The 15522-nt window shown below is 37.7% G+C and overlaps 2 protein-coding genes across 2 annotated transcripts in view; one reads left to right on the top strand and one right to left on the bottom strand.

Moving 5' to 3' along the window:
- Positions 1–8796, top strand: part of cds1 (CDP-diacylglycerol synthase (phosphatidate cytidylyltransferase) 1) — a 23367-nt gene extending 14571 nt beyond the window's left edge. Inside the window, exons 10-14 of the mRNA XM_055039407.1 lie at positions 911–1063; positions 1150–1269; positions 2536–2639; positions 3109–3283; positions 8364–8796. Of these exons, the coding sequence (XP_054895382.1) occupies positions 911–1063; positions 1150–1269; positions 2536–2639; positions 3109–3244 (513 nt within the window). The 3' untranslated portion in view covers positions 3245–3283; positions 8364–8796. The remainder of the gene's footprint in view (positions 1–910; positions 1064–1149; positions 1270–2535; positions 2640–3108; positions 3284–8363) is intronic.
- Positions 7327–15522, bottom strand: tmem175 (transmembrane protein 175). Its single transcript, XM_055039406.1, has 10 exons — positions 14946–15522; positions 13714–13752; positions 13500–13597; positions 13365–13416; positions 13234–13269; positions 13080–13163; positions 12516–12680; positions 11288–11366; positions 11084–11219; positions 7327–10055 (listed from the first exon to the last, which is right to left on the bottom strand). The coding sequence occupies exons 1-10, from the start codon at positions 15279–15281 to the stop codon at positions 9383–9385; spliced, it is 1698 nt and encodes a 565-aa protein (XP_054895381.1). The 5' UTR covers positions 15282–15522; the 3' UTR covers positions 7327–9382.

Genomic DNA, 15522 nt, shown 5'->3' with positions numbered 1-15522 from the left:
CTACATCACTGCTACTTCTGCAAGACATCAAACTTTGAAAAAACCTAGAAGCAACCCATGATGCCCGTGACACAGTTTGAGAACCACGGGAATATGAAATACAGATTTAAATACGTAAAAAAGAACCAAAGTGCATAGATAAAATCACCTTTATTGTTGTATCTATTGACAGATTCAGAATCGTGTGGCAACTACTGAAGAGGTTTTCATACAGAGGATGTCCACACACCCTTAAAAAGTCTTACATTCATGTATCTAAAACATTTTTAAGGCCTTAAATTGTCTTAAAGTCTTTTGAAAAAGGTAAGATGGCCTTAAATAAATTAGTCACAGGTCTTAAAATTCTCAAATTGCAAATAAAGTGCATATTTATTGCCAACTAGCCAGACAAGGTTCATTTTTTCAACCCTAAAAATCCCTTAAATTTAGTGTTTTTATCTCTGAATTTCTTTCAAGGTGGCTTTAAAGAAAATTTATAAATTCTTAAATTTGACTTGTTTATACCTACAGATAACCTGCATACTTTAATATTTAGTTTAGGACTGAGATTATATCTCAGAAAAGCATCTTTTCCAAAAGTTATTAGTGCAACATTTCTCTGTTTCCTCATATCTTTGACTAGGCCTGCCCCAATAAGCAATAAATCAATTAATCGGATGATAAATTAAAACAAGCTCAATAGTTTGAATTTGGATGATTTATTATTTCTCTCTTTTCTGTCTATCAAAAACTAGATGATAAAATTCCTCAGTCTGGTGCTTTGGGCTCTGCTAGTCCTTTTTGAAGGACTATTTTGTTTGTATTACCTAAAAAATATGAATATTTATTGCTATAAATTCTGGGACAATTTATCATCAGCAAAATTTACCGTAACAGGCCCATCACTCACGTCTTTGTTTCTTCCCCTCAGCTGGCCTACCTCCTGTCGCAGTTCCAGTACTTTGTGTGTCCGGTGGAGTTCAACAGTGAGACCAACAGGTTCACGGTGGAATGTGAGCCCTCCGATCTGTTTGTCATGCAGGAGTACACGCTCCCTGCCGCGCTGCAGAACACACTCAGCTGGGTGAGACTGGCTCTTAATCCACGCTATTATTCCAGAATGTCCCGAATAAAATCATGAAATCGTGTTTTTTTTTGTTTCCGTTTCAGAAAACGGTGAACCTTTACCCCTTCCAGATCCACAGCATCTTCCTGTCGTCCTTCGCCTCCCTCATCGGGCCGTTCGGCGGCTTCTTCGCTAGCGGCTTCAAGCGAGCGTTCAAAATCAAAGTAAGGAACATGTCATTTCATGAAGCTTCATCTGGTTCCCCGGTTCTTCTGAGAATCCGTCCTTGAGATTTACTGTCAGTAAAAGCCTGTGAAGACGAACTAAATATGTTTATTTGTGTAGCATGAAGAAAACGCCACACAGTGAAATGTGTTTCATTTATTCTGTTTCAACTCTAAACATTCACATGTTGAATGTGGACGTTAAACTTGCTACTGTCGTCCTGACTTGAGGTGAGACGCTGCAGGAATCGGTCGGGCTGCTTCAGCTGAGGTTTTATTTAAAGACCGTTTGCTCAGCAGAGTTTTTGACAAATCGCTCAAACAGCAGCACAAACTCTCTGCTGTGTCGTGGAGATAAAACTGCGCCACCTGCTGTCAGGAAAAACCTCTCAGGGTTTGATTGATCACTCAAATTGCTGCCTGTCGTTGCAGATCATCTCCATTTTTGGTAAATCAGGCAATTAAACATGATAATTTTTCTAAATCCCTTTTAAACTATTTATAGTCTTGTAAAAATCGTATGTTCCCTTCATGGATTGTTTTACCTAGAGGACGGGTGAAAGATCTCAAGGCTCATCTGGGTTCTTGAAATCCTTGAAAATGCTTGAATTTTAATTAAATGTTTGCAAAGTGCTTGATATTCAAACTGCACAGTTTCTAAATAAAGTACAATCTAACATTTGATTAACTGGAAAGTGTTATTTCTAGATATTTTCATACTCCTCTAATTTTTTTTTCTCTCACTGTCTGAATTTAAATAAAACTAAACTTTTCTTGTTTTAGATAAGTTAGAATGACCAAAATGACTTTGTTCTGTTTGTCCCTGCTGTTGAATGATATCATAGAATATGTCACACCGACCATTATCCATTAAATAGAAAACAATCGACCCAATACGTTAAATCACTGTAAACATGAAATCAAAAGTCTGTTTATGAAGTCTGTTCAGTTTATTACTATGGTGCAGGAAATTATAATAAATTCACAATAATATTATGTTTGTGTTTTTAATTGGGGAGAAAAGACAAATATTGGAGGGTTTTGGTTTTAAAGCCATAGTGAGAACCGAGTTAATCTAACCTGAACCTTGGTTTCCTGAATGCCTGAATTAAAACTGATCTCAAAAGAAAAGTATCTCCTCCCTCTCTGCCTGAAGTCGTGAACTTTTACAACTTTGTGGAGTTAATCTTTCAGTCATACACTTTTTCTCTCTGAACCTGTTGTACGAGGATCATGGAAAAGTCATGGGATGCTCTGTTCTTGCAGGATTTCGCCAACACCATTCCGGGCCACGGTGGCATCATGGACCGCTTCGACTGTCAGTACCTGATGGCGACTTTCACCCACGTCTACATCGCCAGCTTCGTCAGGTAGGCAACAAGGTCAAAGTCGGCAAACTCTGACCGTTGATCAGTTGGATTAAAATGTCTGTAAATACGAATGAGTGAAAATCTCTCTGTTTCCTTCCTTCCTTTATTCTTCCTTATTTCCCTCCTCCCTTATCTGTTGTGCCTCCTTTCCTCCTCCCTCCTTCTTCCCTTCTTTCCTCCCTTTAATTTTTCTTCGTTGTAACCGAGTCTCCTACTTTCATTCCTTCCTTCCTCTCTCACCTTCACACCTATATCGTTCCCTGGTTTTTATTCTTTTCCTTTCTTGTGTCATTTTAATATATTATATTTTTATTTTATTTTTGAATTTGGGTTTTCCATTGAGTTTCTACATCTGCACTAGAAGACACATCTATTTGAAGGCTTTTTGCCCATCTTTACCAGCCTTAGCGCTACGTTTGCTGGGTTCTCTCTGCACTGTGTTACTTTGACTGGGCCGTTTGTGTTGCAGAGGTCCGAACCCCAGTAAAGTGCTGCAGCAGCTGCTGATGCTGCAGCCGGAGCAGCAGCTCAGCATCTTCCACATCCTGCGCTCCCATCTGAAGGAGAGGGGTCTGCTGCCGCCGCCGGCCGTCCGGGCCGAGTGACACCCACTCAGGAAGAGTGTGAGGCGGTTTCCATAGCTAGTACGAGCACACACACACACACACACACGCAGAGACACACACACACACACGCAGAGACACACACATGCACCTTTGGACTGCACTGTGTGTTACTCCCAGACACATCATCAACTTTCTCGATTTGAGGTGACTCTTGAGGGGGAAGAAAAAAAAAAGTACCAAACCAAATCCGGAAGTCGCCGCCGCCGGTTTGCTTTTGACCGTCTTCACTCGCTTTTCCAGCGTCAGCGAAGGAAGACGAGGAGAAGCTTGGATTGTTTGAGAACGACAAACTTTGCACTGACTTTTCTGATGTGAACTGTTAAGAGAAACTTCCACCAGCAGAACGAACTGGTTCACGGACTCCGCTCTGCACATCCACACATGTAGCATGCATGCGGCGGCGGCGCATGCGGCGGCGGCGCATGCAGCGGCGGCGGATGCAGCGGCGGCGGATGCAGCGGCGGAGCATGCAGTGGCGCATGCAGCGGCGCCACTAACTCCATTTCCTTCCACTGGTAGCTTTTAGGTTTCTGACCAAACGTTGGTGGAAACGAATCGACTGCAGGCATGCATCGTAGATCATCATCTGCACATCTGACACTTGAAGAAATATATTGTACAGAAATATACGTGAATATTTAGCTGAACAAATACCTAATATATATATTTACTTAGAGATTTGCTGTGAGAAAAGAAAAAAAGCATTTTAAGTTGTGAGAAATGACACGCAACTCAAGAGTTAATTTCCTTTAGCATGAACAAAGTTTAACAGGCAGCCATGTAGATTTTAGCCGAGGTTATTGAGAGGCGGTGATGTTTGTAAAGCTTTACTTCAAGAAAAGGATTGAAAAGATTAGGAGTTGCAGTGGGATTAGGAGATCAGCGCTGCGAGCTTTAATCTAAACCCGAGTAGCTTATCTGAACAGAAACAAACACAAAATAGATTAACTGTTTTAAAATAAAGTTTTAAAATCTACCTAGCAACACCTGTAAAGCTCACACATTGATAAGGTTTACATTTTCTCCCAAATTCAGTGATAAATCACCTTTTACTTTATGGTAAAATATTGTTTTAAGCATTAAAACTGTAAAACTGCATTATAAAACCTTTAATGAACAATAAGGAGGCTGAGCTGACTGATGCTGTGATTACACCATTACTGTGATTTTATTTACAAACCACCGTTACATACAGACGTAAAAAAAAAACAACAAAAAAACAGGTTTGCATTTAATAAAAAGTTAAATATTTATAAATCTTACCCAGTAATTTGAATCATTACCATTTTTAAAACTTTATTTTTATTCCATTTCTGCTGGGCATTTAAATTTATTTATTAGTTGCATTAAAAAATATATAGGATGGCAAATATGTAAAAGGTTTACTTAGTTAAAAATAAATATATTTGAAAATGAAACGGGTAGGTGAAATGATTTGATGTAAAACTTAGTCATTACATGTTAAATTCACATCAAATAATTTATTCTATTGTTTACTGATTCTTGTGCTGAAGTGCAACATGAATATTCACCAGTTAACAAAATAAAAGGATATTAAGGGGAAAAAATAATAAAAATAAAGCAAAACCCATAAATGTACAAACTGTTACTTGATACTGAGAACATTTTATCTTATGCTTGTAAAAATGTGGTGGAACTATTACATTTATTGTAGTTTAAAATAAATATTTTATTTGACAAATTGAAATAATTAGATTTGATTAAATCTGTTTTCTCATATTTTAATAAACGTGTAAATGAGAAATATGTGCAGTTTAAAACCTCACCAGCAGGTGGCAGCACTCGGCTCAGTTCTCAGAAATTCAGTTATTTAAAAAAAAAAATTTAGTTTTTTTTCCAGTTTATCCATTTGGAAACTGTGGAAGCTGACAGCGGTTGACCCTGCTGTAATTATTAAACTCAAAAATATAATTTTAGCCTTTCATTGTGTCGTTGGCACATTTTTAATGGGAAGTGGAGACATTTCTGAGTTCATATTAAAACATTTAGAGTTCATCCGTTTCTGAGCGATACTTCCATCTCTTGCCACTGAATAATATGTAGAAAGTTTAATAAATCTGAAGTATTTCAAACCTGATGAAAAAGACAAAAATAACAGATTTCTAAACTAAATAATTAGCTAATAAGTGAAAATTATTTTATTTTTCCCCATATTGCAAGAAAATCACAGGATGGATTTAATTTTCGCTTGCTCTCTTACTTTGAAATGTAGTCAGATTTCTAAAGTTTAGGAATTTTTTATTCAGAGATTTTAAGCTTTCGTTTAACTCTAAAATAAGTAAAAATATCTCTTAAAATTGAATGATATTTTATGGTTTTACAGATTAAATGAATTTAGTAAAAAATAAAATAGCCGCCACATTTTTTAAGTTTACTTTTTTTTTCACCAAAACATGCTTTTGTGTGAGCTTTACAGGAATTTATCTTCTGATCCATCTTTAAACATGAAATGTTCCTTTAATGAAGGCTAAGCGCTTCCTTTGTCTGTGGTTGCACTGTAAGGTGGAGGCGGGTTGTGCTGCGGGACGGTTAAATCAAATTGATTTGAGAAGGGAGGGTTACATCAAATCAATGTTTGTAAGAGTAAATTATGAATGTAAGACGGTGTGAAGCATCGGTGCGGTTTGTTTTCTCTGTACAGTAAACGCATCAACATTAATCTGTAGGTTTTATTAGAAATGCTGTTTCCATGTCTACCAGTCGGGTCGTTACAGAGCTTGTTACCGCGCTCTCGGATCCAAACCAGATCTCCCTGGGTAGAAATGTTTACCAAAGGTTGATCAACACTCACTTCCTTCCGGGGACGTCCAGGGGGCGCCAGTGAGTCGGATCCTTCTCTAAAACAACAACCCAAAGCAGAGAGCTAATTCACATGTCGGTTTTTGTTCTTGAAGGTTCTAATTTATTAGTTTAAGCGGTTCTGAGTGTTTTCCTCTGAGATTATCGGGACCAGGTGTAAATGTTCTGTAACTGCTGCTGTTTCCAGACACTGAAGCAAAATCTGCAACACGATTATTTACATTTTTACACATTTTAAGCTAATTTTTACGGAATCTGCAGAGAGCCTCTGGGATACTTAAAGGGAAAGGTCAGGATTTTATTTCTATTTTATTGCAGAAGTTTGGTAAAAAATCTCCAAAACCATATAAATATTTTGTTTTAATAGTAAAAATGTGAATCTGAATGTAGCAGTAGATTCCATTTTTATTTGGCAAAATACAAAATATTTTTCAGATTTTGCAGGTGAAATGTACAGAAAACATGACAGTCCTTCACTTCAGCAGCTCAACACTTTCTAGTAACTTTTTTAGCAAGATGTCAGAGCTTGTTTTCAGTCAATAATTCCTTCATATTGATGAAGAAAGTAATTTACTTATAAAAAGTAAATTTTTGCCATGTTATAAGTAAATAATTTGCAGGTGGACCTAGAACTTTTTCATCAATATTATAGGAATTATTGACTCAAAACAATAATAAAGCTCCGTTATCTTATTAAAAAGTTGGTTTTGTCTCATTCCAAGTGTAAGAAGTTATTTTGCACTAGAAACTAAACCAAAATTATTTGGCAAGATTTTGAGTTTCTGCAGTGTGTGGCCAAATTGTCAAAAAAAAAGCCCTAAATTGACAGTGACAGATTCTGACAGCCACAAGACAAAATCAAGTTAAAAAAAATTATTTAATTCCAGCAGCTCTCTCAAGGTTTCATTTTTTATTTTTTCAACCTAATTTATGAACATAACGGTCGTGCAGACATAAATGTAAAGACCTGAAAGCACAAAGCTGTTGCGACCCAAACGTTTCGGTTCTGAACTTTATGCTGCTGGTTTGTTTTGGTTGATCGGTTGCAGAAATGACGACGTTTAGCCTTTCGGATCAAATCTTTATCTTCTACTGAAGGAACCGAGCAACGCAAATGTGTAAAGTGAACACTGATGTTTTAGAGATGACATGAAGCAGTTTACTGTAAGAAATGAATAAATTTGTTTCTTTAAAGCAAACGTCTACTTTATTGTGACCTTAAAGACGACAAATCACAAAAATAAAGCTTGACAGTTCATTTTTATTGATCTGCATGATGTGCCACAAAGATTCATATTTAGGAACTGGACGTCGTTTCGCAACCAAACATTTAATGGCTTTTCGGTTCTTCACTGAAATAAAGAAAAGGTCCTGTCTCAACATGACCTGGATCCGAATGGAAAACAGTGCAGGTTGCAAACAAATACAAAATAAAGTCAAAATGCAAAGAAAAATAGATATTATAGGTTTTAATTAAAGTGCATGTTGGTTTTAAATCCACTTTGTATTAAAACGTTTATGATAATGTCAGTTTTTAAGCATTTATTTAAGATAACAGTGACCCCTGCTGGTCAAATGTACAGGATCCCTCTTTAAGTTGTTTTGATATCAAATCCAAACCATCATTGATTTGAAAAATAATAGAAGAAAATAAAAACGCAAAATGAGCTGGCGGAAAAAGGAGGGAACCGTTTCCAGTTCCAGTGTTGATGCAACACAGTAAAAACTCTGTTTTCTCTCTGAAACATTTGATGTTTAGTTTTTGATTAAATGTTAATTTAAGTGATCGATAAGTCGTTGAATTTGTACGAAATCAATATAAAACAGTGCAGTGATGAGTTTTATGGCTCTACTTTTTCAGTGCAGGTTTTAAAGCTTCCAGTTCGGTTCTGTGGAGCATTTATGAGCAGTTAGTATCTTCCTTAAATCTTGACATCTTCATTTAAACCAAAAGAACAATAGATTTGCCCTAGAGGTGTCCAAAGGGTGGCGCGGGGGCCTTTTGTGGCCCTTTGAAGGATTCTGTGCGGCCCCTGACCTCATTGCAACCATCGGAGGTTGATGGAGAGAAACATGTTTTACAGATAACTAAACTCTTATTAAAGAAAAAGACGTACAAAAAAAACAGATCATACATTTATAATGATGTTTCTACAAACGCAAAAAAAAGAAAATAATCAACTGTATGCCTGTCTTATAATGTCATTGTGCAAAACTGTTTTCATGAACCAGACATTTCCAAAGTTTCTCTTTGGTTCATCTTCTTTCGCCACTACAGACTCTGACGCCGCCCCTGCTGTTGACGTAACCAAGACTGACCTTCCAACTTCCTGGTCAAAGTGCCGCTAATTTCCTAAGGAGATTCCGTCGTTTGCTTCAGGCCTCCAAAAAATCTCAAATCTGAAAAATGGCAGAGATCAGCAGCCGCAGTGACCAAATTCAGTGTCACTCTGGAGCAGAACGAGAAAAACATTTAGCAGAAAAGGTAACCAGCTTCAGCGAGCCTATGCAGAAACAAACTGGATCAGGAAGGAAACAAGAGTCTGCACTATGCAAAATAAAAAATAAATAAAAAAAAAGGCCATCATGACTCAGTTTCTGCAGGTCTGGTTAAAGGAGAACCAAATTATACCACATAAAATACAATTCTGCCAAATACCAAGGAAAGGTAGGTTTCTGTCTCATAACCTCTCACCACTGATTATCTGAACTGATCCTATAAGAAATAATTTGGCTCAGAAAACAGATTTCCAATCAAACCTTCAGATCCTGATTGAAATATAAACATGCTAACAGAATCAATTTGGATTCAATAAAACCAGAGATGGGTAGTAAATGCTTACATTTACCCGGCTACATTCACTTGAGTACTTCCAGGAGTACTTTTACTATCCTGTACTTTTTACTGTTACTTAAGTAATTTCTTGGTCGGCTATTTTTTTACTTCAGTAAAAATATGTTACAGTGATGCTACTCTAAGTTGAGTAAGATTTTTGGGTACACTACCCACCTCTGGTTAAATCGACCGCTAGTCACACAGCTGGTAACTGAAAAGAAAAATGAATGAATGAATTTATGAACCTTGGCTAACTCCATTAGTGCCATTTCTATCTTTACATCTAGGATCCAGATTTCGCCTTCATCGTTCAATCCCATTTATGCTCCAGATATGAACAAACAGCTAATAGAAAAGAAGGAAGGTTCTGTCCACTTTGTTATGGATTTAAACCCACCAGGGTTTCTTTCAGTGGCCAAACCTTTTAGCAGCAATACTCCTCAGACCCAATAGGGGAACTTCTAGGTAACTACAGCATTGAACGGCACTCTAGTTTCGTCCGCTTCATTGTCCACAACGGTCGTCAGGTCAGACCGGTTGGGATAGAAAATGAAGCGGAGCAGCGCCAGCCCAACGCGCACCAGGAGCCTCAGCACAAGAAAGGCGAAAGGCACCGTGATCTCCATCAGGTGGAAGATGGAGGTGCTGAATTTACTCAGGATGCAGGACAGGAAAAACGTCCCCAAAGCGACACAGGGGTACAGAGCTAGCTTAGCGAGCATGAACACGTGCTCCCGTCCGCCGTACCAGACGTAGGGGTGCAAGGTTTCCTGCTCGTTGTAGAGCGCCACCACCCAGATGGAGAGTTGGAATATCCCGGCGAAGAAAACGATCACACAGCTGATCTGAATGGCTTCCAGTTCGTTCTGGGAGTTGCGCGGGAACTCGTGCGTCAGCTGGTAGGCTAACGGCAAACCGCCAACAAACGCCAGAGAGAAAGTGTTCAGCAGGCCCATGAAGCGCGTGGCCTTGGTGACGTGGAGGAAGAGGGAATGGTGGACGAACCAGAGGAGGCCGACGGTGGCAAAGGAGCCAAAGTAGGCGAGAAACTCCGGGCCGTAGGCCTGCAGGGCGGCGATCAGGCTCCCGCCAAACTGCTTCTGCACCACCGCTGGGTCCGGAACGTTGTCCTCACTGAAACATGGAGCCAAATAAACACTACTTTGTCATACCACTAAACAGAACATCATTAAAGTCACAAATTCCAGTAAAGATCAAGTATGTGACTTTTTTTAATAAACATTTTTGTTAAAATCTGTGGAAGGAAAAAAAAAGAAATCAATCTACTCCACTGTCTTAAGAAATGAATCAAAACCAACTAATCAGAGCAAGGAGGCGGGTCATAGTGCTGTCAATTATCCTCAAGAACAAGAGCACATTACTAAATGTGCTAATGGCGGAAAAACAGCTCACCGGTACAGAAAAACTGCTTATCAGCGGTGGCTATGCTAACTAGCCTTAGCATTCACAACATGCTCTGCTAGCTCCAGAGTTTTCTTAGATGAAAACTTTTTAATCTACTTTGAATATTTAATTGTGCATCGTGTACCATACTGTTTGATAACTAGGACTAACTGGAGAGCATGCAATGAAAACGAGACACTTGTAATGAATTTTGTCTACATAAATAAACTGAATTGTATTGGATATATGAGGATCAACAGCACTAAGACCCGCCTCCTCACAGCTAAAACTCTAAATCTTAAAGTAATTTTTCAGAGCAAATATTTAAGTACCCTTGAGATAAGACAAATTAACTTACAAATAACTTTCCAGCAAGATATAACAGCTTGTTAAGGTTAATAATTCCTTAATATTGATATTTAAAAACCTACTAGCAGATTATTTCATTTAGAACATTTTTTCCATTTTAGTAAAATAATCTGCCAGTAATATTTCACAAATATAAAGAATTATTGACTATTTCTAGCTAAAAAGTTACTTGTAAGTTATTACATTTGAAATGAGACAATAGTAAGAAACTAGACCAAAAATCATTGATTTGATTTTTTGCAGTGTATATAAGAGTTCAGACTCTGAAAAACCAGAAGGGCTCAATTTTTATTGTTATTTTTTTTATGGATTATTTGCCTCAAGCATCTGACAAAATAGTGATTGTTTCAACAAATATGTAAAACATACTGTTTAGCCTCAGAGCATACCATATGTCTAAGATGAGAAGCGTTGCTACGATGGCGTAAACGCCGTCGCTGAAAGCCTCGACTCGCTCCTTGCTGAGCGGCTCGTTGGGAAGGTACGTGTAAAACAACATGGAGTCCGGCGTTTCCTCCACCTGACCTGAAGCAGAGGAGACTCATAAGAGGGAGGAAGGAAGCGCCATCAGAGCGGCGGTGGCCTGTTCCTACCGATCGCTTTGCTGCGGCACCATTTCAGGCTCTGGGAGATGTAAGGCAGGAAGATGATGATGGCGAGGAGAACATAAGACTGGAAGACATCAGGACAGGGCTATTAAACATGGCAGAAATTATAACGACCTCAACAACCTATTAAAAGGTGGTGAAACATGGGAGGCTTACAGAACTACGGAAACCCATTCCTGGCAAAAATAAAAGCCACACAGGAAGTCAGAATGACTTTTTCTGAGTTTAAAAGCCCAAATTTTGAGAAACAAAGCCGTATCTTTAACTTTCAAAATCATAATTATGAATTAAAAATCAGGAATATCAGATACAAAGTTCTAATTTTGGATTTCAGAGTCATTTTGAGAATGAAGCAATAATAATAACTTCCTTAGAGTTATTTTGTGAAGAGGTGAATCATGACTTTCATTCTCAAAATTATTTGTTCCATTGTCATAATTATGACTTTATTCTTTAAATTGACTTTAAAACTTGAATTTATTACTTTAAACTCAAAATTGAGTTTTATCAATAATAATGACTTTTATTGCCAAAAATTCATGTTTTTAACCTTAAAATTATAATTTCTTCTCGAAATCGACTTTAAAACTCATAATTGTGACTTTCATTCTTGACATTATGACTACAGAACTTAAAATAAAGACTTTAAAAGTCAAACTTTAATTCTAAAATTAGAATTCTTCAAATTGTGATTTTAAAACTTGAGATAATGACTTTTATTCTTGACATTATCACTAAAACAAAATAAAAACTTTAAAATTTAAAATTATGACCTATTCTCAAAATTTACTTTTATTCGCGTAGCTAAAACTTGTAAGTGCGACTTTTATTCTTGATATTATGACTAAGACTTGAAATCATTACTTTAATTCCTGAAAGAATGACATTAAAACTCAAAATTCTGAATTTTAAATGTGGAAGCTGCCGTCTGTAACTTTGTCAGAAAGGTTTAAAAAAAACGCTGATCGGATCCAGTCATGGATGTTTAAAAATATTTTTTTCTACTAGATTTCCTGGGAATCAAATTAAAAACCTTCAGATGAGAAAATCGTCTGATTATTTATGATCAGGAGAAACAAGCGGCGTTTTACACCTACACTTATCCACGGCAAGTCGGCAAATGCCTTGAAAAACAAAAAAACTTCTGAACTACCCACCGTCTTTTTTTACTTGCATGTGAAAACAGTTTAAGGGGGACAGATTTGGTGCTGACCAGCTGGAAGAAGATGAAGGAGAAGATGCTGGCGAAAAAGCACATGATGGGAATCCTCATGATGACCTTGAGGATGTGATGTTTATAGTAGGTCAGGTTCTCTGAGATCTGGATCTGGTCGTTCAGCAGGAAGGGCCGGCTGAAGGCGTACAGCACAATCACCGACTGGAAAACGCAGAAATTGGGTCAGGATGTGAAGAGTTGGTGAACACACGGTGCAAATGGACCGATTTCTGCGCCCTCTGAAGTGTGGACTCAGACAAAGCGAACATTCGGGTTTGAGTGTGCAGGTTAAAAAAATGTGACAGGATAGGTCACAGTGTCAGCATTTATGCTGCTAAAAGTACAACTAAATAAATAAATAAGTTTTATATGTACAGGAAAGATGTTTTTTTTTTCAAAGTCACATGAAAAGTCACATCCACACATGAAACCAAAACTACTTCAATACTTTAGATTTGAAAACAGATTTGTTTTTGTGAACTTTGCCATATTTTCTAGATTAAGACTGTAAGAATTGGGACCGGGCCGATAAAGGACGAGGAAACGCTTCAGCTTCCTCACCTGGATCATCCCGATCACCATCACACAACCACAGAAGAGTAAAATCCCCAGGACGTTCTCAGGAAAGGTCGCCATTAAAGAAAACTGCAAAGCAGAAGGAAAATTAATCTATTTAGTCAAACGTAAACGCATTCAGAACCAGCCTGGTACTCACAGTGTACGGCAGGAAGGTTATCAGCATCATGCAGGCCTGAGTTACAACAGAAAGAAAAACAAAACAAGAGAAAAGTGAAACTTAGAGAAAGTCTGGTAGAAAAACGTCAACAAACCTGAGGCTCTACTCACAAGGTTAAGCAGAGCGAGGCAATCGTCAATGTGAACAATGACCTGGAATAACCTGCGGAAATTAAAGACCAAATAAGGAAACCTGGTAAAAAAAATCTAAGTAAAAAAAGAAACGTGAACAGAGAAAGTAAATACCTGATATGAGCGGCCCAGGCAACCGTCACGATCAGGAAGGTCATCAGGTAAACGGCGATCTTCGTCGCTAGCAGCAGCTGAACGCTCTCCCTCAACTCCTGCACAAGCCAATCAATCAATATTATTTATAGAGAACTTTTCAGACAGAAACGTGTAACAAACATGATTTAAACGTACAATAAAGATCATTCAAGTTGATAATAATAAGGTTTACCTCGTTATCTTCCACTTTGGTGTGAGCGACTGGCAATATCTGCACATAAGAGTCAGGATTAGAAGATTTATCCTTCAGATATAAAACTGAATAATAATTAAAGTAACTGAAATAATTGGTAATAATAAATACGACTTTATTATGAATAAATACTAAGGCAACAAAGTAGTAACTTTATGAGAAAGCAGTCTTCTCATTGTGCTAAAATGAGGAATATTTGTCATCTAGTAAAGTTATATTTTGGTATCAGTTTTACAAATAAATAATTATGTAATCATTGAACACGTCAGCATCAAATTACTATCAGCAGCAGAACTGAAACAATTGTTCAAACTCTTTCTGTTTGTAATAAAGAACCACAGTGACTTTCCCAGCTGATCACATTAGATCTTGATGACAATCAAAGCTTAGAATAACTTTATTCTGGTAACATTCGCAAATTATTTCATAATATGCTGAACTAAAAAAAATAAATGAACAAAATAAACATTATTTTCTATCATTGCTGAATTAAATACTGACTGAATAAATTGTTTCTGACCATTTCTCTTTCCTGTTATGGTATGGTTCCGCCATCTTTGTTTCTGTATCAACAGCTCCATGCAGCTCCCTCTGGTGGAAGGAGGCCAAACTACACCACCAAATTTTTTGTCACCTATGCTTGTCTGTTTGGTTTTGGAAGAGTCCCTCAGAGAAACTGGGCATCTGTGTCGCACATATTTACACCAAAATGTAGATTATTGATTATCAGCTAAAATAAATTCTGATTATTTTAAAATAGAGAATAAATTACCTCTTCTTTTTTTTTATTAACCATCAATAAAAGGGGCTTAATTAAGTCTAGTTAATCCAGTGGTGATCAAACTTTTTGCCATGACAGTTAAACCGTTAAGCTGGTTGCACTTTCGGGCCATACAATGTATTTTAAACAAATACTTTATGACTTTAAAAATTGTTTATCTGCATAATAATAACAATATTAATAATCTAAATTTACATTTAACTCATTGTAGACAGAAAACGTAAAAAAGGTTTTGCACAGTTTCGTTGACATAAGACAGGCACCAAGTTTGTAACTTTTGGGGGGTTGATTATTTCTTTTATTGTGTTTTATCTGTTTTTTGTACCTCTTCTTTTTCTAGGAATGTTCTCTGTAAAAAATGTTGCTCGACAGAATAAACCTCCTGTGTTTGCATTGAGAGGGTCGCAATGACGCGGAGTCTGTTTCTCACCATGACTGTGGCGATGATGGAGATGAGGGCATCGCTGTAGGCCAGAAGTCTGTGGGAGGACTGCGTGCTGCTGTGGCCCTCTCTCTCGGACGGACTCAGGCTGTCCAGCAGCGGGGAGGACAAGCCGCGGATCCGGGCTGCTTTCTTCTCCATCTCCTCCTCGACGTGGTGCTCGATAATGTCGCTGTCGTCGTTCTCACCCATCCTGGACGGAGCTGCGGGACCGCGGAGGACCGGCGGATGCTGGCAAACAGGAGGAACAGCTGACTGTGGGCGGACCGGGGAACCAGGAAGTAGAGGAGCGGATGTTTCCGGTCCCCTTCGGAGATCGTTCATTCAACAAGAGGAGTCACTCTGCTGGCGAAATTGGTAATTTTGCTGTTTCAGTTCTTCCGGGTTTTTCTTTCTTTTCTTTTTTTTTTTTAATTAAGGTTTATTTTTTTTATCTGGGTTTCTCTGGTTGATTCAAATTGAATCAAATGGTATATTTTAATCTGGTTTTCAAATATGTGGCCAGAAAAGTGAAACAAATCTTTGTTATTCCATTATTATTATTATTATTATTATTATTATTATT

This window comes from Poeciliopsis prolifica, unplaced genomic scaffold, assembly GCF_027474105.1.
Source record: "Poeciliopsis prolifica strain line A6 unplaced genomic scaffold, Auburn_PproV2 SCAFFOLD014, whole genome shotgun sequence".
Classification (NCBI taxonomy): domain Eukaryota; kingdom Metazoa; phylum Chordata; class Actinopteri; order Cyprinodontiformes; family Poeciliidae; genus Poeciliopsis; species Poeciliopsis prolifica.
The sequence above is the reverse complement of the archived record's forward strand: the minus strand, read 5'-3'. Positions and strand labels throughout refer to the sequence as shown.